Source organism: Otolemur garnettii, unplaced genomic scaffold (genome assembly GCF_000181295.1).
Source record: "Otolemur garnettii isolate 467f Iridium unplaced genomic scaffold, OtoGar3 scaffold00021, whole genome shotgun sequence".
Classification (NCBI taxonomy): Eukaryota; Metazoa; Chordata; class Mammalia; order Primates; family Galagidae; genus Otolemur; species Otolemur garnettii.
This window is the reverse complement of record NW_003852416.1, coordinates 24,623,723-24,649,325: the sequence shown is the minus strand read 5'-3', so window position 1 is coordinate 24,649,325 and position 25,603 is coordinate 24,623,723. Positions and strand designations below refer to the sequence as shown.

General features: G+C 38.8%; 1 protein-coding gene, 1 non-coding gene and 1 pseudogene across 4 annotated transcripts in view; 2 read left to right on the top strand and 1 right to left on the bottom strand.

Annotated features, from left to right (window-relative positions):
- The window catches only part of ENTPD1 (ectonucleoside triphosphate diphosphohydrolase 1), a 195,116-nt gene that overhangs the window by 118,588 nt on the left and 50,925 nt on the right, over positions 1 to 25,603 (top strand). For all 3 annotated transcript variants that reach the window (XM_023511601.1, XM_023511602.1, XM_023511600.1), the window contains exons 4-7: positions 2,253 to 2,403; positions 5,022 to 5,181; positions 6,156 to 6,392; positions 7,590 to 7,850. In XM_023511601.1, coding sequence (XP_023367369.1) covers positions 2,253 to 2,403; positions 5,022 to 5,181; positions 6,156 to 6,392; positions 7,590 to 7,850 — 809 coding nt within the window. The remainder of the gene's footprint in view (positions 1 to 2,252; positions 2,404 to 5,021; positions 5,182 to 6,155; positions 6,393 to 7,589; positions 7,851 to 25,603) is intronic.
- On the bottom strand, positions 19,037 to 19,143 carry LOC111724321. The gene has a single exon (XR_002772638.1). It is a non-coding gene; the product is annotated as a U6 spliceosomal RNA (small nuclear RNA).
- On the top strand, positions 19,699 to 20,128 carry LOC111724288 (annotated as a pseudogene).

The following is a 25,603-nucleotide window of genomic DNA, read 5'->3' as shown; positions in this document are numbered from 1 at the left end:
ATCGCATTGCACTGTACCCCACCATGCAGCGACAAACATCTCATTGCACTGTACCCCACCATGCAATGACAAACATCGCATTGCACTGTACCCCACCATGCAGCGACAAACATCTCATTGCACTGTACCCCACCATGCAGCGACAAACATCGCATTGCACTGTACCCCACCATGCAGCGACAAACATCGCATTGCACTGTACCCCATCATACAACAACAAACATCGCATTGCACTGTACCCCACCATGCAACGACAAACATCGCATTGCACTGTACCCCACCATGCAACGACAAACATCGCATTGCACTGTACCCCACCATGCAACGACAAACATCGCATTGTACTGTACCCCATCATGCAACGACAAACATCGTATTGCACTGTACCCCACCATGCAGCGACAAACATCGCATTGCACTGTACCCCATCATGCAGCGACAAACATCGCATTGTACTGTACCCCATCATGCAACGACAAACATCGCATTGCACTGTACCCCACCATACAACAACAAACATTGCATTGCACCGTACCCCACCATGCAGTGACAAACATCGCATTGCACCGTACCCCACCCTACAACAACAAACATCGCATTGCACTGTACCCCATCATGCAACAACAAAATCGCATTGCACTGTACTCCACCATACAATGACAAACATTGCATTGCACTGTACCCCATCATGCAGTGACAAACATCTCATTGCACTGTAATCTCTTTGACCGTTACCTCTTGGTATTTTGGCCAGGAACCCACTGTTTATTTTTAGTCAGATAGGTAATCTAGATCCCACAATCGCCTTTCAGTTTGATGGCTTGTGGAGTTCACTAATTTTTGTAGTTTTCCAAGAAACTAGTATAGAAGGAGTGTTTCTAAGCAAGCAAGCTGTTCTATCCAGTAGCTTGAGCCTTGGCTCCATCAATACTGAGACAGTATGTCTAGTTTTTCTTAAACCCCCAATCTCTCATTTTATTGGTTTTTATTTAATTCACTGCCTTCCATTTTTATTTTATTTTATTTTTTATTGTTAGGGAATCATTGAAGCTTTCCATTTTTAAAAGGTTTTGTTTATTTTTAATCTAGCAGATGTCTTTCTTCTGAGACTTATCTCAGGAGTGTTTAGTTTAACAAATGTGGTATATTCCCCTCTCAAAAGAGGGACTTCTCTACTTAATCAATATTTAACACCAGATTTTCTGATTTAAAACAGATGTTAATATAGAGCTGATTTTCTCATGGCTAAGTAAACAGGCTATTTAAGAACTTGTGAATGATGTAGATAACTTATTTGAATAATCACCTTTAAAGCAAATACTTATTGTGAACCACTGATAATGTAGATCAGTGATTTTCAATTGGTGTGCTGCAAGAGGATCTTAGATGTATCACGAAAATTTTTAAAGATCATTAATAAAAATACTTTTGAAAGAAGTTTAATGCACAGGAAGTATATTCTTTTTCTTACTCTTTCTTTTTGGATCAACATAATTTAAGTGTGCTGTGGAAGTTTAACTGTAGGTTCATGTGTGCAGTGAGATAAAAAAGGTTGAAAAATGCTGTTATAGGTATTTATTTTAATGTAAAAGTGTTGAGGAAATACAAACAGCTTAAGGAATCTTAGCTCAAGATCCTTTGCTTAGCAACAGTTAGGTTTTTGATCTAAAACTGGAAAAGTAGTTTCACTAGGAAGGCAGGGTACTGGAGTTGAAGAGTTGCTGAGGATATGTGAGTTTTATTCCTGTTTCTTTTAACAAATGAAGAAAGCTCAATGTTAGAAATTTTAGGGGACCATAATCACATAGCCAGTTTAGTAGCAGCTTCTGTTTTTTCAGTAAAAGCCAGTGTGTCTTGGTCTTATTTTAACCTTGGTTCTAAATATCTTATTTTCTTAGGTGTTCTAGGAATTAATGTTGTTAATTAGAACTTTGTGGAAGAAACACCAAAAAGCAGCAAATAGAGTAGCTATCTATAAGATCTCTATTAAAATCTGGGACTATTGTGCAATCGTAAAATTGCGCCATCCAGTGGCAAAATTATTGTATCTGGACAGACCCAACTCAAGGTTTAAAAATTACATAAGCAAAGCTAGGTCTAGTGAGTCACCCTGTAATTACAACTACCTAACATATACTACATCAGGAAGTTGTTTTCTTGTATTTTTCAAGAAAATATCATATTTTGCTCTAATATTGTTAAGGTATGTTTTATACTTTTTAAAAAGAGATTATCCTCTACTCTTTCCTTAGGTCCTGGAATCTCAAAATATGTTCAGAAAATAAACGACTTGAACATTTACTTGTCTGAATGCATGGAAAGAGCCTTGAAAGTAGTTCCAAGTTCCCAGCACCAAGAAACACCTGTTTACCTGGGAGCCACAGCAGGCATGCGATTGCTCAGGTATAGCAATTAAGATAAAAAGTGTTTGGTAGTTAGGCTTGACAGTGAAAGAGCATCTGAAGTTTTGAGAGAGGGCTACACTTTCCAAATACCCCAAATTCTACAGCAGAGGTCCTCAAACTTTTTAAACAGGGGGCCAGTTCACTGTCCCTCAGACCGTTGGAGGGCCGGACTGTAGGCCTTGGGACAAGTCGGCTGCTAAGCAGGACAGGCAGCGGTGGCGAAAACACTCGGCAGGCGGGATAAATGTCCTAGGTGGGCTGCATGTGGCCCGTGGGCTGTAGTTTGAGGACACCTGTTCTACAGCCTAAAGTTGAGTAAAACTTCTAAATTCTTACTAGGACATTAATAGTAGGATTTTAAGTATGTAAAAAAAGACTTGCCCATCCCTCCATGGAGAGTTCAACAGAGAGGGGACAAAGTGGGAGAAAGAAACATTAAGCCTATATACTCTACCTGGGTTATAGGTTTAGCCATTTAATATCTAGGAGAAGGAAGATCAAAGAAGACCCATGAACATCATAATACATAAGTAATCACAAATAACCCATTTTTATTGGCAGCCACTTGGTAACCATGTACATTATTTGTTCACTTGTTAATTCATTCATTCATTCTTCATATATTGAGTACTTATTCTTTCTAGAATATGTGTCTCAGCCCTCAAAGAAATCAGTTTTGATACGGGCGATCCATTCTTGAATAGAATAGTGCTCAGAACTGCTGTCAGAAAGACTTACCAGAGGAGGGGATATATTAGCTGATTGACAAAGAACAAGTTTGTAGTAGGGAAAGGGAATTATAGGCAGAGCAGATCACATGCCTTGGGAATCAGTGTTAGGTTTTTTTTTTTTTTTTTTTGGAGACAGGGTCTTACTCCATTGCCCCAGGGTAGAGTGGCATGGCGTCATGGCTCACAGCAACCTCAAACTCCTGGGTTCAAGTGATCCTCTTGCCCCAGCCTCCCAAGGAGCTGGGACTACAGGTGCCTGCCACGATGCCTAGCTAATTTTTGTATTTTTTTTTTTTTTTTAGTAGAGACAGAGTCTCACCCTTGCTGAAGCAATCCACCTGCCTCGGCCTCCCAGAATGCTAGGATTACAGGTGTGAGCCACTGCACCCAGCTGGTAACCAGTGTTTATTCAGTACCGATCATGTGTCAGGCACTATTCTAAGTGCTAGGGATATAGAAGTGAACAGGATAAAAGTCCCTGACTTCATGAAGCTCATGTTCTAATGGATATGCAGAGTCAGGGAAGTGAGTGTTAAAGACCAGGTATTATTCAGAGAACTGTAAGTAGTTCTGCATAGATAGAAGATAAGGGTGCATGATCTAAAATAATAATAGAAGCTTGTATTTCTTAAGCCCTTGCTTTGTTCTTACACTGTGCTAAGCATTTAACATATGCTGTTTAATTTAATCATCATAACTATGAAAGAGATATTATTAACCTGGTAAAGAAGCTGCCACTTATAAATGTTAAGTAACTCATCCAAGGTTACACGTGTGGCAAGTGGTAAAGCCAGGGTTCTGAGTGAGATTCTGAGAAGACAGGATCCAGATCAGGCATCCTCAAACACAGCCCGCAGGCCACATGCGGCCCGCCTAGGACATTTATCAGGCCCGCTGGGTGTTTTTGCCACAGCTGCCTGTCCTGCTTAGCAGCCAACTCGTCCCGGGGCCTGCAGTCTGGCCCTCCAATGGTCCGAGGGACAGTGAACTGGCCCCCTGTTTAAAAAGTTTGAGGACCTCTGACCCAGGTCATAAAGTGCCTTGTGGGCCATGCTAGAAAGTTTGGAGTTTATCTTGGAGATAGTGGGAAGACCTTAAAGGATCTTCCACAATGGTGACACTAGTAGAGAAGATGGATTGGAGGAGAGGAAAGCTAGGGATAAAAGGAAGTTAGTAGGTATGGAGGAGAGATTACGGGGAAGTTAACATCCTCCCACTCAGAGGTTCTCAGTGTGACATAGACTAGATCTTGGAAGCAGTTGCATCCCACCTTCATTATGACAATCCTGGAAGACTCCTCCTTTAGATCTCAAGGTCTCAAACAGTCACAAGAAGTGAAGGATAATTTGAGGAATACTTTTTTCCAGTTTGGCAGCAGGCTGTCCAGCCCAAGTCATTTGCCACCTGGTTTCTATTAAAGCCCTAATTTAAAACTTCAAGCAGAGTATGGTTATGTAACTGGCTAGAAGTCACCAGTAATGGCTAATGTAGGACAGATTACTCCCATATAATGATCAAACAATGCCTAGCTATCAACAGACATTGATAACAGGCACTGACTGTTACCTACCTCTTAACAGTAATTTTAAGAGTCTTTGATAATTTTTTGAGCCAGGGAACAACAGAATGAACATAGTATTTTAGGAAAACTAACCTATGCAAGGATTTAAAGGATTTGGATAGGGGGGGAAGGGGCCAAAAAATGAGTTCTGTCTTATTCAGAAAGAGGGTTCCTCCGTCAGCCATATGCATGACATCCCTTCCTTTCTGTTTATTCTAGTGTGTTATGGTTCACTTCTTGGAAACATTGCATGTAATCTCTAACCGAAATGGTAGATGTAGTTATTAAAACAAAAACAATAACCTCAGCTCTTCTTTTGTATAGGATGGAAAGTGAGGAGTCAGCAGCCAGGGTCCTGGATGTGGTGACAAGGAGCCTCAGCAGCTACCCTTTTAACTTCCAGGGTGCCAGGATCATCACTGGCCAAGAGGAAGGTGCTTACGGCTGGATTACTATCAACTATCTGCTGGGAAAATTCATTAAGGTGAATAGCTCACAGCACCTATGGAGGTGGCTCTATAAACACCAATACTATTGCTGTCTCAGGCAGTACTTGGGTGACTAATCAGAATGAATGATGGGTGAATTAATTAATGAAATAATGAATTTACTCCCACATTTATAAGGGTTACTGGAGATATTCTCTTACAAGAACTTCTATTATTGGAGAATAATGAAACCATGTCTTTACCTTAGGAAGACACAGAAGAGATTAAAAATCTATTATTAAAAATAAGAATAGCTTGGGCGGCACCTGTGGCTCTGTGGGTAGAGTGCTGGCTCCATATACCAAGGATGGCGGGTTCAAACTCGGACCCAGCCAAACTGCAATCAAATAGCCAGGTGTTGTGGCGAGTGCCTGTAGTCCCAGCTACTTGGGAGGCTGAGGCAAGAGAATCGTCTGAGGCCAGGAGTTGGAGGTTGCTGTGGGCTGTGTGACACTATGGCACTCTACTGAGGGTAATAAAGTGAGACTCTTGTCTCCATACACACAAAAATAAAAATAAGAATAGCTTATATTTGCCTAGTGCTATGTGTCTTGTGTTGTGCTAAAGACTTTTCATGTGCTATCTGATTTCATCCTCTCATTAAAACTGTGAGTTGCTATTATTATGCCCATTTTAGAGCCCCCAACTTGATGCCTAGAGAGGGTAATTATTCTGCCCATGGCTGCACAGCTAATGCGTGATTGAGTGGGGACTTGTACTAGAATCTATCTGGCCTCAGTCTCCTAGTTGGTAAACATTAGTCACACTGCTTCTGTGTTGCTGCAGTCTGAGGTATTTCTTTCAACCCTCTCTTTTCTTGTTGTTCTCCTGTAGATCAGGAACCTCCAGTGAGATTTGCCTTACCTTTATGCCTCTACTTCTTTGCCTTAGGAAGTATCTGAGTCCAAGAAATAATATAAACAGTAGAATGTCCAGAAACTTCAGTACTGGTCATTGTACTCTCTTTTAGGCACAGAATTGGTTCTACCTAGCATATCCTGAAAGCAATCATGAGGAAACTTTTGGAGCTTTGGACCTTGGGGGAGCCTCTACACAAATCACTTTTGTGCCCACACGGCATTCTGAGTCCGAAGAGGACTCTTTATACTTTCGCCTCTATGGCAAGGACTATGAGGTATACACACATAGCTTCTTGTGCTATGGGAAGGATCAAGCACTCTGGCAGAAACTGGCCAAGGACATTCAGGCAAGTATAAATGAATCCAGACCTGCCCTCCTTACCTCTGGGCCTCCAGCCCCCACATCCTGTTGTTTTCTTTTTCTGATTCAGTTACTGGTGTAAAGTTGGTTATTGTACTTTCCAAACCTTTTTCAGAAAGAATATGTAACTACATCTGGTTGACCCCTGTGAATGGTTCCATCCAGACATCTCTTCTTATGTTTGTTTACTCCATTATCTCCAAGGACACAGATCCTTTCTTAGGAAATAATTTCTCACCCTTATGGGGATGATAATGAAGATTACATGGTAGAAATGTTGTTTGGAGGGTGGATTTCAGTTCATAAGCTCTTCTAGACCACTTTTTAATCTCCTTTTCCTACAAACTACAGAAAATAGTTGTTAGAAATGACCTTGGAGAATAAAAAAATAAAACACTTCATGGAAAACACAGAGTTTATCAATCAACACTTCAAATTGTGTTCCCAGATTTGAAGGCAGGAAAAGTTAAACATACTGAACATACAAGTACCGGCAGACCCTGACAAATACAGGGCAAGGATAGCACATCCAGCTGTACCCTGTCTCCACTGAAAGGATAACCAGTTCTCTGCTCTCCTCCAAGGCACTCTCTCCAGTTCTCAAGACCACCACTATCAATAAGATAATCACTAGAGGAATAAGCCCTGCTTAGAGCACCACTAAGGTTCTTATCCATCACAGTTTCTTTTCTTCTCTTAGCTTAGAAATCCTTTTGATACTACTGGCTTAAATGACCTAAAGCATGTTGGAACTTCTGATTCTCTGCTAGGAGAGGTGGTGATGGTCTGGGACTGGTGTGCAGACTATTGGAGAAGTACCTCTAGGCTTCAAATTTTGAGAGTCTTGAAAGTTTTCCTTATGAATCTGCTCCTGACCTATGTGATTAGGACTAAGTGCTCAGGGACATTCCAAACTAATGGCCTTTTGGGCCCACCTTTAACTATATCAGCATTCTATAAATTGCTAAATTTATTTACATCTGATAGCACATCTGGTACCTGTTATGCAAATCTTTTTTTTTTTTTTTAACTTAATTCCAAAGGTGAAAAGGGCAAGGCAGGGTCATATCAATGCCAATGCTGAGAGCTGGGATATTGTATAATGCTTATACATTGCACCCTTTGTATCTAAAGCATTCACACCTGATGCCTTCAAGTGTTTTTTTTTTTTTTTTTCATTCAGACTGCAAATGGTGGAATTCTCAGGGACCCATGTTTTCACCCTGGATATGAGAAGACAGTGAATATAAGTGACCTTTACAAGACACCCTGTACCAAGAAATTTAAGAGGACTCTTCCATTTGAGCAGTTTGAAATCCAGGGTACTGGAGACTATCAACAATGCCAGCAAAGCATTGTAGAACTCTTCAATACCAGTTATTGCCCTTATTCCTCCTGTGCTTTCAATGGAATTTTCTTGCCACCCATCGAAGGGGATTTTGGGGTAAGTGAAATGGAGAGCCATATGGTTAGGATGATTTTATTCGCAAATTATGGAATATGTGCCTACAAAGTATTTAAATAATAAGATTTATTTTTCTCTCATATAATGTCTTGAGGTAGGTAATTCAGAGTGAGTTCTTTGGCTCAGCAATGTCAGAACTTGGGATCAGCTTCTCCATTATCTTGTTGACCTTCTTGTGGTGCTAAGATGGCAGTTATTGCTCTAAGTATTATATTTTCACATGCAAAGCCAAATCCGGAAAGAATTTTAGAGGTTTGCTTACACAAATCTCTCTCCCATTTTGCAGAAATGCCAAAAGACATCTTTCCAAGTTCTGCTGACCAGAACTTGGTGAAATAAATACACACCTCTAAACCAATCTGTGATAAGGAGAATTAATTACATAGTTAGTTTATATTCATTATTGTTCATCACCTGAGGAGTCTTTGCTGAACATATTGTTCCATTCTGGGTTAAATCAGGAACCCATAAGCAAGGAAGAAGGGGGATGACTGTGCGGTATGTACACATTTGAGTCTGCCACAGGTGGTTTCTCAAATACCAGAGGAAGAGGAACAGCAGCTAGATGACTGGGTTGAGAGTTTTCCTCTATAAAGATGTTTAGGAAGTAGAAACTCCGGAAATCCCAAGGAAACATTGACGAAAGCATCATTGGCATTACTTTTTGAAGAGTAAGGGAATTATTTGAATCCCAGCTCCAAATTCCTTCCTTTCCTAATTACTCTGGAAAAAGATAAAATATATGAGTAGAAGAGATGCACCTTGATCTTATTCAAATTCCATATTTTGGTACTGGTCATAGTTTATAGTACATTGCAAAATTAGCCACCATCTGACAAGTGCTAATTATTGACTAAGCACCCTATGTACTTTATCTCATTTTTTCATTCAAGATATCATTCAGGCTCGGCGCCTGTGGCTCAAGCGGCTAAGGCACCAGCCACATACACCTAAGGTGGCGGGTTCGAATCCCCAGCCCGGGCCCGCCAAACAACAATGATGGCTGCAACCAAAAAATGGCCAGGCGTTGTGGCGGGCGCCTGTGGCCCAGCTACTTGGGAGGCTGAGGCAGGAGACTCGCTTGAGCCCAGGAGTTGGAGGTTGCTGTTAGCGTGATGCCATGGCACTCTACCCAGGGGGATAGCTTGAGGCTCCGTCTCAAAAAAAAAAAAAAAAAAAAGATATCATTCAAAGAAACAAGAGCATTTGTCTACCTTCACACCCTTTCTCCCTTTTCAGAAAATAAATCAGCATGTGAGGATGGAAGTTCAACTCCCCTTCAGGGCCCCAGCAAGAGGATTTCTTGCAAAATCTCTGTGCCCAGTCCTATGTCACAGAAAGAGCTCTGTGGAGAGAGTACAGGCCTCATAATACTCAAACATGATTTAACTTCTGGCTTATTGTAAACTATGAGCTCTTCATTATCTTGGTCTCTGAGAAAACAATATGAGATAGTGCTGTGGATCTAGACTTGACTTAACCGTAGCCTAAGCCACAGCATCCCCTTCCCTTCAGGCTCCTGAGAGAAATACATGACAGGACTATGACTGGCAGAGTATACTACTTGGTTATTAGTTGGCTCAAAACCCACATTCAGAACAAATTAGAACCATAGTTGGGTACCCTCTAGCTAAGCTGGCACCGGCTGCTCACCTTGGGATCTTTTGGGCTATGGTCTTTGCTTTGGGTCAAACTCCTTGAAGAGGAAGGAGGATAGTACAATAGGGAGGCTGTTTATCAAGGGCCTTTTTTCATTCCAGTCACTGCTAGGAAGTAAAATATGAAGGAAAATGAGCATAGCTTTATGTGTTGACTTTTCAACTTCTCCAAAAGCTTTGCCTACTGGGAATCATGGCCTAATTCCTGTCCCTTATGTTTGACTAAGCCTTTCCTCTTTGGAAGGATAGAAATTTTTTGCTTTTGACTGTGACTCATTCAACCAAGGTTGAGAGAGATAGGGGTTGGAAAAGGGTGGAGAAGCCTCATGCTCCCCCTGGAGCCTTTTGTTCGATCCCTTAGTTCCTTATTGAAATTGTTCTCACATAAAAGGAAGTACTAATTTTTCCAGATCTTTAAAGTATGACGGAGGTACTTTAATAGGGATTGCATTAAATCTGTAGATTGCTTTGGGAAGTATAGACATTTTATCACACTATCAGTCTGAAGTCTATAGTGATCAAAACAGCATAGTACTGGCACAAAAATAGAGAGATAGATGTATGGAACAGAATTGAAAACCAAGAGATGAACCCAGACACTTATCATCATCTGGTCTTTGATAAGCCTATCAAAAATATAAATTGGGGGAAAGAGTCCCTATTTAACAAATGGTTCTGGGTAAATTGGTTGGCGGCTTGGAGAAGACTGAAATTGGACCCACACTTTTCTCCTCTAACAACAATTGACTCTCACTGATTAAAGGACTTAAACTTAAGACATGAAACTATAAAAATTCTTGGAGAAAGTGCAGAGGAAACACTTGAAAAAATTGACCTGGGAGAATTCTTTTCTTTCTTTCCTTTTTTTTTTTTTTTTTTTTTGGCCAGGGCTGGGTTTAAACCCACCACCTCTGGCATATGGGGTCGGTGCCCTGCTCCTTGAGCCACAGGCACCACCCAGCCTGGGAGAATTCTTTATGAGGAGGAGCACCCTGGGCAATGGAAGCCACATCAAAAATACATTACTGGGATCTGCTCAAACTAAAAAGCTTCTACACTGCCAAGAACACAGTAAGTAAAGCAAGTAGACAGCCCTCAGAATGGGAGAGGATTTTTTCAGGTTATATTTCTGACAAAGGTCTAATAACCAAAATCCACAGAGAACTCAAACTTATTAATTTCATTGTGGGAAAAAGACATGAACAGAAGCTTCTCTGAAGAAGACAGGTGCATGGTCTACAGACACATGAAAAAATGTTCATTATCTTTAATCATCAGAGAAATGCAAACCAAAACCACTTTGAGATATCATCTAATTCCAGTAAGAGTAGCCCACATCACAAAATCCCAAAACTACAGATGCTGGAGAAAAGGGAACACTTCTGCATTGCTGGTGGGAATGCAAGCTAGTATGTTCCTTTTGGAAAGAAGTTTGGAGAACACTCAGGGATCTAAATGTAGACCTGCTGTTTGATCCTGCAAGTCCTCTACTGGGTGTATATCCAAAAGACCAAAAATCACTTGGCAACAAAGATATTTGCATCAGATTGTTCATTGCAGCTCAATTCATAATTGCCAAGTCTTGAAAGAAGCCCAAGTGCCCATCTACCCATGAATGTATTAATAAATTATGGTATATACATACTATGGAATACTATGAAGCATTGAAAAAGAGGGAGACTTTACCTCTTTTATGTTTACATGGATGGAGCTAGAAAATATTCTTCTTAGTAAAGTATCTCAGCAATGGAAAAAAAATTTCCAATGTACTCAGTACTACTATAAAATCAATTTATAATCATTCACATTTTCATATGAGAGATGAATCACAACTATAGCCCAGGATGAAGGAGGGAAGGGGAAGGTGATGGTAAGGGAGGGGAGTGGTATGATAGAGGGAGGGTTAATGGGGGGACCATATCTATGGAGCATTGCAAGGGTACAAGTTAAATCTATCAAGTATTGAAGACAAATGTCTTAACACTATGATTAAGTAAATGAGGTGAAAGCTATGTTAATTAGTAGGATGTAAGCACTCCAATGTGTACAAATAATCAAGACACTGAATCCCACAAAGGCATAAATGTATTCATGATCTATGTATATGTGACTTAATAAAAAAAAAAGAAATTGTTCACAGTCTTCTGAAACTCAGTTTGGGAGCTCCTTAAATTAGCTCATTGTCTTTGTCTGGATAAGATCTTTTTCCTCTGGATACAGCCCTCAGAATTAGCACTGCCCTATACCTATTGCTGCTTTGGCAGTTTCTTTATGCTTCAGATATTCTTTGTTGGTCTCCTCTGTAATGTCTCCTTAAAGCCTAAAGATTTTTTTGGTTTTGTTTTGTTTTTGGTCTGTTTTGTCATCTATAAAGTGAAGACAGTAATACCTGTCTTGTTGGTAGTTGTGAGCCAGATAAGTAGTGATTGGCTGGTAAGTGTGTAAAACCAGCTCTCTAGGGATGAAGAGCTGATTTGTAGCATTGGCCAATTTGTATGGTATAAATATTCCCAACATAGCCTATTTCAGGCTATCAGCATAGTATCAACTGACTCAACAAAAGTCCTGAAATTTTGAACAGCCAGCTCTTATGAGTAGGTAAGAGTCAGCTCTAGCACACTACGGCAGATAGTAAAACATATCCTAGTACCAGATGGGCCTTTAAAAAGCTCTTTCTTCTAGGAGTCTTTATTCTATGTTGTCCTTCCTGCAAAAAGTTCCCATTCTCCAGTCCTGCCCTTGAAGCTTAACTATTTGCAACACAAAAATCCAGTTATATTCTCATTGGTTACAGAACCAGGTAGCCTGAACATTTTCAAGACACAGAGAATTTATAGGGAGGGAACTTTTTGACATAATTACATTCAGCACTGATGATCTAATTTTTAGACCATGAGTATAGTGTTAAAAGCTGTCAATGCCCTCATTAGGCTAGCTGTACTGTAGCCTAGGTTGCTAGACAGAATCCAGTGTTGGAGGAAAATTAGAAACACCAGTAAGAAAAGAGGGACATCTGTAGGGAATTACTTATGAGGTAATTTAGGATTTGTTTTTCTAACAACCACATTTTTACTGTTTATATAATCAAGAAAGGGTAGCAACAAGTTCAATAGGAAACTGGAATTTAAAAACATTAAAAATGTATTTATTTTATATATGTATATACTTATATGTGTATGTGTTTCTCTTTAGCTCTGAGCTTACTAGTAGCAATGGGAAAAATTAGGTATAATCAGATCCATTTTATAAATTTTATCTAGCCTACCAGGTCCTAGGGCAAAGCAGAGCTATTCCTATAATTGAATCTTAAATATTTCACAAAAGAAGATTTTATTAGACATTGGTTTTGACCACATTTTTAACATTGTAATTTCCTGTATCAATTTTAACCCAAAAGCGTAATACTAAAAAGCCAACTCAGTAATGGTGATTCTATAATGGACTGAGGCAATCTAGGTTTTTGGCATCCAAATTGATGGAAGGAAAGAATTCAGAATAGCTGGAAGGGTGGAGAGAGATATATATTCCTCAAATTACTTCCCATAAATCTTAATTCTTAAGCTAGCAATTACAAGAAGATGAGGAACTGACTTTTTTTTTTTTTTTTCCTGAGACACAGTATCATCTGTTGGCCAGGCTAAAGTGCTGTGGTATCTGCCTAGCTCACAGCAATCTCAAACTCCTGGGTTCAAGAGATCCTCCTACCTCAGCCTCCCAAGTAGCTGGGACCATAGGCACCTGCTGTAACACATGATTAATTTTTCTATTTTTAGTAAAAATGGGATCTTGCTCTTCCTCAGGCTGGTATCAAACTTCTGAGTTCAAGGGGTCTTTTTGCCTTGGCCTCCCAGAGTGCTAGAATTACAGGCATGAGCCACTCTGCTAGGCTTGGGAGCTGAATTTTTGAGACTGTGTTCTCTGCAGATAGCCTAGGATGTCTGAGCTGATGCTTGGAATATGGACTCACAGACTATAAGAACTAATCAAGTAAAGGATTACCGAGCAAGGTTGATTCCTAGTATGGAAATTAAGGAGATGATTATAGATTTTGACGTCTGTGGTATAGCATCCCATCTGTACCTAAAGGCAAACTAAAGAATTCCTAGAGCTATGTCAGTGTTTCCCTCAAGAATTAATTGGCTTTGGATCCATTCTGGCAAAACACCTTAGACTGAGTCCCTACCTAAATCCCTACCCTAAAAGTAGAATCCAGATGAATTTTTCCCAAAGAGTTCTAAAGAAGCATCTCCCACAGCCATAGGAAGAAACCTGGTGATGTGACCTTGACTCATTTGATTTTGAACAATGTATCTTCTTTCAATATTAAGAGAAGAAAGTGGTTTTTGTCTCATGGTATAATTCTTGGGATTAAAAATGGAAGCATTTTGAATAAGGTTAAGATTTCTTTTTCATTATACAATATATGTAAATCAAGGGAAAAAATACCCTACACTCTGCCATCCAAATACCATCAACACTCTTTTCTGGGTTCAATTCCTGTCCATGTTGGTATAAATAATATTCCAATTCTCAATTGGAAGATACTTGTCCAAGGGATTTAAGAGATCAGTTTGGATATTAAATCAATATCTGGTGGGTCTCTAAAGAACATATACAGAAAGGAAAACTACCATATATGTTAGGCCCCTAACAAATGGAAGGTTTCTGTGAAGGCTGACACATAAATGGAATGAGAAAATAAATGTATGTGTATGTGAAAGAAATGGTCTCTGGAGGAAGGAGACAGTACAGGTGACCTTATTCTGGAGCATAACTATTAAAAAAGAAAGATGAATAAAAGAAAATATTTCCAGTTCAGCAAGCAGAATTTGCCTCTGATTTTAATTCTAAGACTTGCTCTCTACTGTGACTACAGAGAAATGATCTTTTTCCCTTCCTTTTTCAGGGGGGCCAGGGAGAGAATACAGAAGTAACATGATTATTGCAGGACATTTTAAAAATATATAAAGGAAAGGGGATTTAAAACATTGCTTTGAATTTGATTCAGATACTTATAGTAGTAGATCATGACCATATTTATTATATTTCTATTCCTGTATGATGGCATTATTCCACAATTGCATATTGTTTATTTGATTCTATTTTAAAAGAGGACTCTTAAATCATAACTTGCATAGCCAAGGCAAAAATTAGAAACAAAAATATTGAGGCTGTCTAGATAAGATACATTTTTTATTTTGTGGCAAAATATATGTGACATAAAATTTACCATTTTAATTATTTTAAGTGTATAATTCTGTTGTACTAAGTTCTTTTACATGATTATACAAGCATCTTCACCATCCATCTCCAGAATTATAGAGATGGATGAACTGAAAGTGTACCATTAAATAAAACTAACACCTTCCCCTTAACCTTCCAAGTGGTCAATTTGTAGTAGACTCTTAATGCAAAACTTTAAAACCTGGTTGTTCTGTAACTACAAATGCTTCATTTAATTTTTGTTTGAGTATTGTCAATATGTTTTTGACTGGACCTTTGGAAAATGGTCTAACAAAACCCATTTTGCTCCTCTATGGACAAATTTGGCTCTGGGTTAACTTTCAGCCTTTCTTCCCCTGGAAACCTGATAAAAGTGAAATGTCAGCTACATTATCAGCTAATGATAAAAATGATCCTTGAGAGAGGTAAGTTGCATCTGAACTGGAAGGAATTATAGATGGACTAACCTATGTGTGGGCATCCCTAACCTGCATAAAAGCTCTATATCTGTGGAGTATGTTGGTTACTATCCATCATACTACCTATTATTTGTTTGAGATCTGCCTTCTATTAGAAAGTAGGATTCTCGTCTGTTTAATCACTGTATCTCCATAGTTAGTATTCAGTATGTGTTGAATGAACGAATGAAATGTAGCCAAAAAGTTAAGCAAGATGTGAAATGAAAAAAAAAGTTTATTGGTTTAAGCAGGTAAGAAGTCACTGGTGATTTGAATGCATGCAGTTTTGGAAGCCATTTCAGGGTGAACTGTGGGCTTCAACATCGGGGGAGCAGGGAGGAGAATCAGTAACATCACAAAAACAAGAAAAACAATTTAGAAAAGATAGAGTGCTGGACTGAAAACAGGCAATTAAATTTAATAGGAATTCTTTTTGACTTAGGACGTTTTGACTTAATGATTTTTTAACTATATAATGGATTTATCAGAACATAACCCATTGCAAATAGAGGAGGATCTGGACTAAATATGCAATGTATGATATTTTTAATTTTACAATCGATTTATTAGGTTATTAAATGGATTTCTGACTTACAATGGAACTATTGGGCCATAACTCCATTGTAAATGGAAGAGCATGTGAATTATATTCTTAAAAATTTGTATTATATAGTGGCAAATTCTGGGTTTTTAGTATATCCTCCACTCAAATAATGTACATTATACCCTTTAAGTAATTTCTTATCACCCTCTATCCTTGTGAGTCTCCAGTGTCTCTCATTCTACATTTTATGTCCATGTGTACATATATTTAGCTCCTACTTATAAGTGAGAACATGTGATGTTTTAACTTTCTGTTTCTGAGTTGTCTCCCTTAAAAAAAATGGCCTCCAACTCTGCAAAAGACGTGGTTTCATTCTTTTTTTGTGCCGAGTAGTATTCCATTTTGTATATATATATTGCATTTTCCTTTTTTTTTTTTAAACCACGTTTTCTTTATCCAGTCATCCACTGAGGACACTTGGTCAATTTCACATCTTTGCCATTGTGAATAGTACCATGGTACAAGTGTAGGTATTTTTTTTTTTTTTTTGAGACAGAGTCTTATTATGTTGCCCTCAGTAGAGTGCAGTGGCATCACAGCTCATAGCAACCTCAAACTCTTGGGCTTAAGTAATTCTCTTGCCTAAGCCTTCCAAGTAGCTGGGACTACAAGTCCCCCACCACAACACCCAGCTAATAGCATAATCATAGCTCACTGCAACCTCAAACCCCTTGGCTCATGCAATCATCCTGCCTCAGATTCCCAGTAGCTGGCACACACCACCACACTATAGGCACACACCACCATACTAGGCTAATTTTTCTCTTTTTGCAGAGATGAGGTCTCAGTCTTGCTCAGGCTGATCTTAAACTCCTGACCTCAAACAATTCTACCTGAGTTGCTCAGAGAGCTAGGATTATAGGGTGAGCCATTGCACCTGGCCCACTTTTTCTTAAAGAGACAAAGTCTCACTTTGTCACCCATGCTGGAGTGCAGTTGCATGATCATAGCTCGCTGTACCCTCAAACTTCAGGGTTCAAGAAATCCTTCCTCCTCATCTTCCTTAGAAGCTGTGACTACAGGGACACCATCATGCCTAGCTAATTTAAAAAATTTTACTTTTAATAGAGATGGGTTCTCTCTATGTTGCTGAAGCTGATTTCAAACTTCTGGCCTAAGGGTCCACTTTTTAATGCAGTTATTTGGTTTTTGTTGTTGTTGTTGAGTTGTTTGACTTCCTTGTAAATTCCGTATATTAGTTCCCAATCAGTTACATAGTTTAGAGATATTTTCTCCCATCTTGTAGGTTATCTGTTCATTATTCTGATTTTTTTTAACTGAGCAGAAGCTTTTTAAGTCCCATTTATCTATTTTTTTTTTTGCTTATGTTTTTGAGGCCTTAGTTATGAATTCTTTGTCTAGACCAATGTCTAAAAGAGTTTTCCTAGGTTTTCATCTAATATTTTTCGAGTTTCAGGTCTTCCATTTAAGTCTTTAATCTATCTTAAGTTGATTTTTGTACATGATGAGTGATGGGGGTCCATTTTCATTCTTTTGCATATGGGGCAGTCCAATTTTCCCAGAACCATTTATTTAAAAATGTATCCTTGCCTCAGTATAAGTTTTTGCTGACTTTGTTGAAGATCAATTGGCAGTAGATATGTGGCTTTATTTTTGGGTTCCCTATTCTATTCCATGATCCATGTGTCTATTTTTATGCCAGTACCATACTATTTGGGTTACTATAGCCTTGTAGTATAATTTGAAGCCAGGTAATGTGATGCTTCCAGCTTTGCTCTTTTTGCTTAGGATTGAGCTATTTGAGCTTTTTTTTTTTTTTTTTGGTATGAATTTTGAGATTGTTTTTTGTTTTTTCTAATTCTGTAAAAAAATGATGCTGTTATTTTGATAGCATTGCTATTATTTTGATAGTATATAGATTGAATCTATAGATTGCTTTGGGCAGTATCATCACTTTTTTTTTGTAGTGACAAGAGTCTTACTGTGTCACCCTCAGTGGAGTGCTATGGCATCACACAACTTGCAGCAACCTCCAACTCCTGGGCTTAGGTGATTCTCTTGCCTCAGCCTCCCGAGTACCTTGGACTACAGGTGCCTGCCACAATGCCTGGCTATTTTTTTGTAGCAGTTCGGCTGGTTGAACCTGTCCCCCTCAGTATATTGGGCCAGTGCCCTACCCACTAAGCCATAGGCGCTGCCCAGTATAATCATTTTTTAACAATATTAATTCTTCTGATGCAATGTTTTTCCTTTTGTTTGTGTTGTCTATAATTTCTTTGTCAGTGTTTTATAATTTCCCTTGTAGAGATCTTTTACCTCCTTGGTTAAATATACCTCTAGATATTTTATATTTTGTAGTTATAAATAATTGATTTGGTTTGTAGCTTAATAGTTACAGGTATTCAGAAATGCTAATGATTTTTATACATTGGTTTTGTTATCCTGAAACTTACTGAATTAATTTATCAAATCTCAGAGTTTCTTGGTGAAGTCTGTTTTCTAAATATAAAATCATGTCATCAGTGAGCAGAGATAATTTGACTTCCTCTTTTCTAATTTGGATGCCTTTTATTTCTTGCTAGGACTTTCAATATTATATTAAATAGGGGTGATGAATATGAGCTTCTTTGTCTTTTTTTTTTTTTTGAGACAGAGGTATGTTATATTATATTTATAGATTTATGTATGTTGAACCAACCTTGAGACTCTGGGATAAAACCAACATGGTCATGGGGTATAATTTGTTTGATGTGTTGCTGGATTCTGTTTGGTAGGATCTTACTGAATATTTTTGCATCTATATTCATTAATGATAGTGGTCTATAAATTTCTTTCATTGTCAGGTCTTTTCCTGGTTGGGGGATGAGGGTGATATTTGCTTTGTACAGTATGTTGGGAAATATTCCTTCTTTTTCTGTGTTTTGGAAAAGGTTATGTAATATAGGTACTAGTTCCTCTTTAAAGGTTTGATAGAATTCTAAAGTGAAGCCATCTGGTCCCGGACTTTTCTGCTTTGGGGAGATTTTATATAGTTGATGCTATTTCAGTACTTGATGTAGGTCTACTGAATATTTCCAATTCTTTCTAGTGGAGTCTAGGAAGGTGGCCTGTTTCCAGGTATTGGTCTATTTCCTCCAGGTTTTCACATTTCTGAGAGTGGAGTTTTTTATAGTATTCATTAAGGATTTTTTTTGAATTCCTGAGGTGTCTGTTGTTATTTTGCCTTTATTGTTTCTGATATTAGGGATTTTACGTTTTTTTTAAAATATGGAATGCTTCATGAATTTGCATGTCATCCTTGTGCAGGGGCCATATCAATCTTCTCTGTATCATTCCAATTTTAGTATATGTGCTGCCGAGGTGAGCACTTAGGGATTTTACTTTTCTGTTGCTGGTTAGGTTAGCTGAAGGTTTATCAATTTTGTTAATCTTTTAAAAAAAATCAACTTTTTAATTTGTTGATCTTTTGAATGATTCTTTTGTTTTCAATTTCATTTAATTCTGCTCTAATTTTGATTATTTCTTTTCTTCTGCTGGTTTTGGGATTAGAATGTTCTTCCTTTCCAGTTGCTTGACATGACTCATTAAGTTGTTGATTTTCTCTCTTTCCATTGTCTTGAGGAAGGCTTGCAATGCTATAAATTTCTCTTTTAGGACTGCCTTTGCAATATCCCACAAGTTCTGATAATTCGTGTCTTCATTGCCATTTTGTTCCAAAAACTTGGTAATTTCCTTCCTAATCTCATCTATGACCCAGCTATCATTCAGCATAAGGTTATTTAGTATCCATGTCTTTGTATGAGTAAGAAGATTCCTGTTGTTGTTGAGTTCAACTTTTATTTCGTGGTGGTCTGAGAAAATACAAAAAATAAATACGATTTTTTAAAAATTGCTGAGGTTTGAACGCACCTGCCATTCCATGGAGAAAGGTTGAGGTTGTCAAGCTCCAGCTGGAGGCACTGGGGTGCCAGAGTGGCAAATATGTCAACTTCCTTAGTCTGGGCCACTGTCTGGGCTGTGAGCAAGCAGAAGCTGCAGGCTGCCCTCACCTTCAGTGGTGAACAAGATAAAACAACTTCTTAAGGATAAGCTTGAACATGTAGGTATGAAAGTCAGTGTTTGAACCAGAGGGTGTAATGGCCTTTATTACACTCTAGAATATACAAAAACAAAAGGAGATCCTGATGAAGTTGTTCAAGATAGAGTGAGAGTATTCATTGAAAAGGAAGTATAGCTAACAATTCTAGGAACAGAAATGGACTCTGTGGAAGACAAATTTTCCAATGAGTTTGTGTGTTTAATAACCCGAAGATCAAAGGAACTTGTGGCTGTAGGGAAAGCTTTAATATCTGAAACCTCAGGACTCCTTTGGCTATGAGCTAAGCTCCAGCAACACTCATGGATGCCTTGGGGCTTACTGAAGAAATCATGTGACTGTCACCTGCTTAATGTGTGGCTGCCTTGTAAGGAAAATAAAGTGATGCATTTTTTTTAGATTCAGGAAGAAGTAATATTTGGATTCTTTGTAGGGGACAAAAGATGAAATGCTATCACTCTCTTTGGATTATTTTTCTTTTGTGGTAAAGAAGTCCTACCTGCACTTAACTCTCTCTTGTACCCTTTCTTTTAGAGTCAGTTTTATAGGATTTGTCTTCCTGGGCACTCATCAGTCCATTCATGAAATGGACTGAATGGCTTGAATGTGCATCTCCCCATGCATTTTTCCCAATTGGTGTCTCCTAAAATTCAGAAATAGGAAGTCCTATCTGCTGGTAGTAGCATAGGTGCATTATTTTTTCACACAATTTTGTCATAGCTTATTTACATTTTTATCAAAAATTTTATTGTTGGATGTAAATTTGCATGCCTTTTAATAGTACTTACAAAGGATTTTCTTGAGCTATACTGATGGTAACAAATACTTGGTCCAGTTGTTTCTAAATCCATTTTATTTGCCACCCTAAATGTCTATGCAAAGTGAGATCTCAGGCTGACTTTGATTCTTTTGTTGAAAAGTCTCTTAAAAGCCATTTAGCCCACCCCCACTCAGTTTTGTATGTGAGGAGGCCAATGGGCTCTTGTCTATCTTGGGGGTGAGTGGGAACTCCACCACTTTCCCCTTCCTAGTGCCATCCCCTCTGAGGCAGTCTGCTAAGGTGAATGGTGATTTGGCTTTTTTTCTGGTTGACATACTCATAGAATTTCTTTTTACTTTGATGAAGATTATATTAGTTTTATTTTGACTGAGAAGAATCTTATTTTAAAACTTTTTTATGTGAATTACCATCTTGTTTCTTTAAACTTTGAAACAATGGTTTATACTACCAGGGAAGACATTGTAGCAATCCACAATTACCAGGAATGTAATCATAATTGTGAAGGAAAACATGGGGGTCTTTTCTTAAAATTCCCAATATATACATACTTTCTGGTTCCTCAGTCCAATTGCTGAAGTTTTTAAACAATATTTTAACTTAACATTTTTGTCATCAATATTACTTTTAAAGTGTTCCTTTTGACACCAAGTTGCTGATTTTCCTGGGTTTGACATATTAAATATTCTGTGAGATGACATGTATATTTTTCCCAAAAGCTGATTCTCAAGAATTTGAGTAGCTGAGTTCTTTTGTTTGTTTTTATTTACTAAAATACCTGGCACACAATGCACCAAAACCTAGAGTGGTAGTTTTATGTAAATGCTCATGACTTTGTATCATTCATTAATATAATTTTTGATCCACTTGTAATTTGTGCAATACTGTATGTATGTGGAGAGTGAGTTATGAATAAAAAGAAAGTGGTCTCTTTAAAAATAAATAAATAAATTTGCTGAGGTTAGACTTGTAACCTAAGATGTGATCAATTTTGGAGGATGTTCCATGGGCTGATGAGAAGATTGTTTATTCAGTTTTGTTAGGATGAAATGTTCTGTAGAGGTCTGTTAAGTCCATTTGTTTTAGGGTCAAGTTTAAGTCCAATATTTCTTTGTTTAGTTTATTCTTGGAGGATCTATCCAACACTCCCAAAGGGGTGTTAAATCTCCAACTATTATGGTGTAGGAAGATATCATATTGTTCATGTCTGTTAGGGTCTCCTTTATAAATTGAGGAGCATTCTGGTTGGGTGCATAAATGTTAATAATTGAAATCTCTTCATGTTGTTTCCCTTGACAAATATGAAGTGACTATCCTTATCTTTTCTTACCTTTGTTGGTTTAAGGCCTATTGTATCTGAAAATAAATTTGCAATCCCTGCTTTTTTCTGATTTCCAGTTTCCTATAGATGTCCATCCCTTCACTGTAGGTCTATTTTTATCCTCTAAGGTAAGATGAAATTCTTATATACAGCAGATATCTGGTCTGAATTTATGTATCCATTCAGCCAACCTGTGACCCTTTAGAGGACAATTAAACCATTCATGTTAATTGAGAGAATTGATAAGTCTGGTAGTGTTTTGGGTATCAAGTTTTTCTAATGTCCAGTGGACATTTTTAATCCTTTCACAACTGTGGAAGTTGGGTTTTGTTCAAAAATTTCTGGGTGAGTTTACTTTGGTGGTAGAGCATTGTGCTGGTCTTTGTGGAGGATGGGTCTGAGAATATCCTGAGAGCTGATTTAGTTGTGGCAAATTTCTTCAACATGTGTATGTCTCTAAAGTATTTGATTTCTCCATCACAAATAAAACTCAGTTTAGCTAGATACAGGATCCTGGGCTGAGAGTTGTTTTGTTTTAGGAGATTGACCATCCTCTTCTGGCTTGAAAACTTTTGCCTGAGATCTCTGCAGTCATTCTGATGTTCTTCCCCTTGTAGGTTATGATTTTCTTACACTGGCTGCTTACAGAATTTTCTTCTTCATCTTAACTTTGGCAGAGTTAATTACAATGTGTCTAGGACAGTGGTTCTTAACCTTCCTAATGCCTTCTAATGCCGCTACTCTTTAATACAGTTCCTCATGTTGTGGTGATCCCAAACCATAAAATTATTTTTGTTGCTACTTCATAACTTCAATTTTACTACTGTTATGAATCATAATGTAAATATCTGATAGGCAGGATGTATTTTCACTGTTATAAAGGGGTCGTGACCCATAGGTTGAGAACTGCTGGTCTTGGAGATGCTGAAGTTCTGAAACTGTGTGCTATCTGAATTTCAGTATCTCTTGCCATGCTTGAGAAGTTCTCCTCCATTATGCCTTTAGGACCATTCTCTTTTCCTTCAGGAATTCCTATAAGATGAACGTTTGCTCTTTTGGAGTGGACCCACAACTCTCTCAGGGAATGATCCTTTTTTGCTCTCCACTTCTCCGCCTCTTTGAGCATTTGGGAGCATCCAAAGTCTTTGTCTACAATGTCAGAGATCGTTTCTTCTGTCTGCTCCATTCTGTTACTGAGGGATTCTACTGTATTTCTCAGTTCTTTGAGGGCTGTAATTTCTTGTCTCATTGTATCTAAGAATTTGGAGATTTTGTCTTTGAATTCATTGATTTCTTGAGACAACTTTTGAATTACTCCTTGAATTTCTAATTACAGCTTTACTTCTATTCTATTAATCTTATTTGCCATCCATATTCTGAACTAAATTTCTGACATTTCAGCCATTTGTTTATGAATGTCATCTTCTATTGTGTCTCCTTTGTTATTTCTTGGGGGAGTTGATCTACTCTCATTATTCATGTTGCCAGAGTTTTTCCACTGATTCTGCCTCATCATTATTTTTCACAGTTTGGCTAGAAAATTTGGTAAGGTGAAATTGGATTAAGGGCTGCTGGAGTTGTAATTACCCAGCCCTTTACCAAAGAGCTGGGACTCTGAGGATCTGGTTGATGTGATGGGGGCTAGGTGGCTCTGTCTTGTATTTAGCTAGTCTCTATCTAATCCTAGTGAATCAGTGGCTTTGGGCTGAAATCTCAGTTGTAGAGAAATACAAGCAACTAAGATACCCTGCCTTCCACAGGCAACAACTGCAAGAGGAGAATCAGACCCTCCCACTACAACACAACTAGGGCTCAACTTTGGAGGGTCCCTGGGTGACTAACTCAGGTCAAGAGTTCCAAACCAATTATCTCAGTCAGCACAGTCGCTGATCTAGTGGGAGAGTTCAAAAGTCTCCAGGAACTATATAGCAGGGGTCCACTGGCAACTCAAGTGTGACTTGCTCTGGTGCTCAGAAAGGCCTGCCCAGCAAAAGAGTTAGTCCAGGGGAGCTGGTGCCTCCTTCTCCACCTTGCATCTCTGCCATGACCAGTCACTGGTAATCCTACTGGGCTGTGGCCCAGTTCCCTCCAATGAGCAAATGTGCCAGGGATTTACACCTGCCAGAGTCAAATGGGAGTCAGTGCCTCCTCGGCCAGGCCACCATACTCTGATACCAGTTGGCAGGGGGAGTTGAAGCCTGACTCCCTCCAGTGCTCAATGGAAACTGGGGCGTGTTCCACCTGAGTTTGTTCCAAGCCAGAGGTTAACAATGCAGTGAATGTTTTTCTCCCTTAGAGACTGCACCTTGGCCCCAGCTGCACTGGTCCTCTGGTACCCTTGCAGGGTGAGGTCTGGCTCCCTCTGGCAGTCCACAGAATTGGGCAGGTGTCTCTCCAAAATTTGACTGCAGTAGGATCACTACTATTGCTGCTGCTGTGTGGCAGGTGCCTCTGTGTGGGTTCCCGAGCCTCTTTTGCAGAGCCAGGCCGGTCACCCTCCCCCATGCTCCTCTCTCCACTTCTATTGGAGTCACTGTTTCAGTGCAGCTGTGCTGCTATGGCCCATGCAATGCCCAGCCCTAGCAAGTAACCACAGACACTCTGGTCTCTGCAGGGGATGGGCTGTGAGAACACCAGGTGATGGGGGAAGGGTGGACTGGGAGTTCAGAATGGCAGGGAAAATATTTGTTCAACTTTTATGCCAGGCAAGAGAATGCCCAGGCTCAGCGGCATCTCTCTGGAGAAGGAGTCCCCGTCTCCAGTGACTCTCTCCTGTGGGGTGAGACAAGAGGTATTGTATTCACTGCTTGCTTGTAGAGATAACACACCACGCCACTCTGTTGGGGAAGGGGCAAACTCATCCTCTTTGGGATGGGTTTTGTACCTGAAATTTGTTTTCTTGGAGTCACACCTTGCCTCGGCAAGGATGATGTGCAGTTATCAATCTTCTGTCTTAGTTCAGCTCCTGACCTTCAGCTTTGTTGGGTTCTTTCTGCCCATTATTTTTCCTTCTGGATGGGAACTTCTGTTGAAAGCTGGCTCCAGTCAGCCATCTTCCCCCTCTTCCCTCAATAATTTTTAATTTCTATCTTAATTGCATTGTTGACCCAAAGATCACTTAGGAGCATGTTGATTAATTACCATGTATTTTTATAGTTTCTGAATTTCCTCTTGATAATGATTTCCAGTTTTATTCCACTGTGGTCTGAGAATATACTTAGTATAATTTGTATTTTTTAAAATTTATTAACACTTATTTGGAGGCTTAAATTGTAGTCTATCTTGGAGAATGTTTCATGTACTAATGGGAAGAATGTATATTTTGTAGTTTTTGGGTAGAATGTTCTGTAAATGTCTGTTTGATCCATTTGGTCTAAAGTAGAATTTAAGTCCATTGTTCCTTTATTGATTTTTTATCTCAATGTTTTGTCTAGTGCTGTGAGTGGGGTGCTGAAGTCTCTCACTATTGTGTTGCTGTCCTCCTTTCTCCTTAGGTGTAGTGATATTTATTTTATGAATCTCAGTGCCTCAGTGTTGGTGATATATATTTAGTATTGTTATATCTTCCAGCTGAATGGATCCCTTTATCATTATAATTACCTTGTTGTTTTTTTTTAACCGTTTTTGAATTAA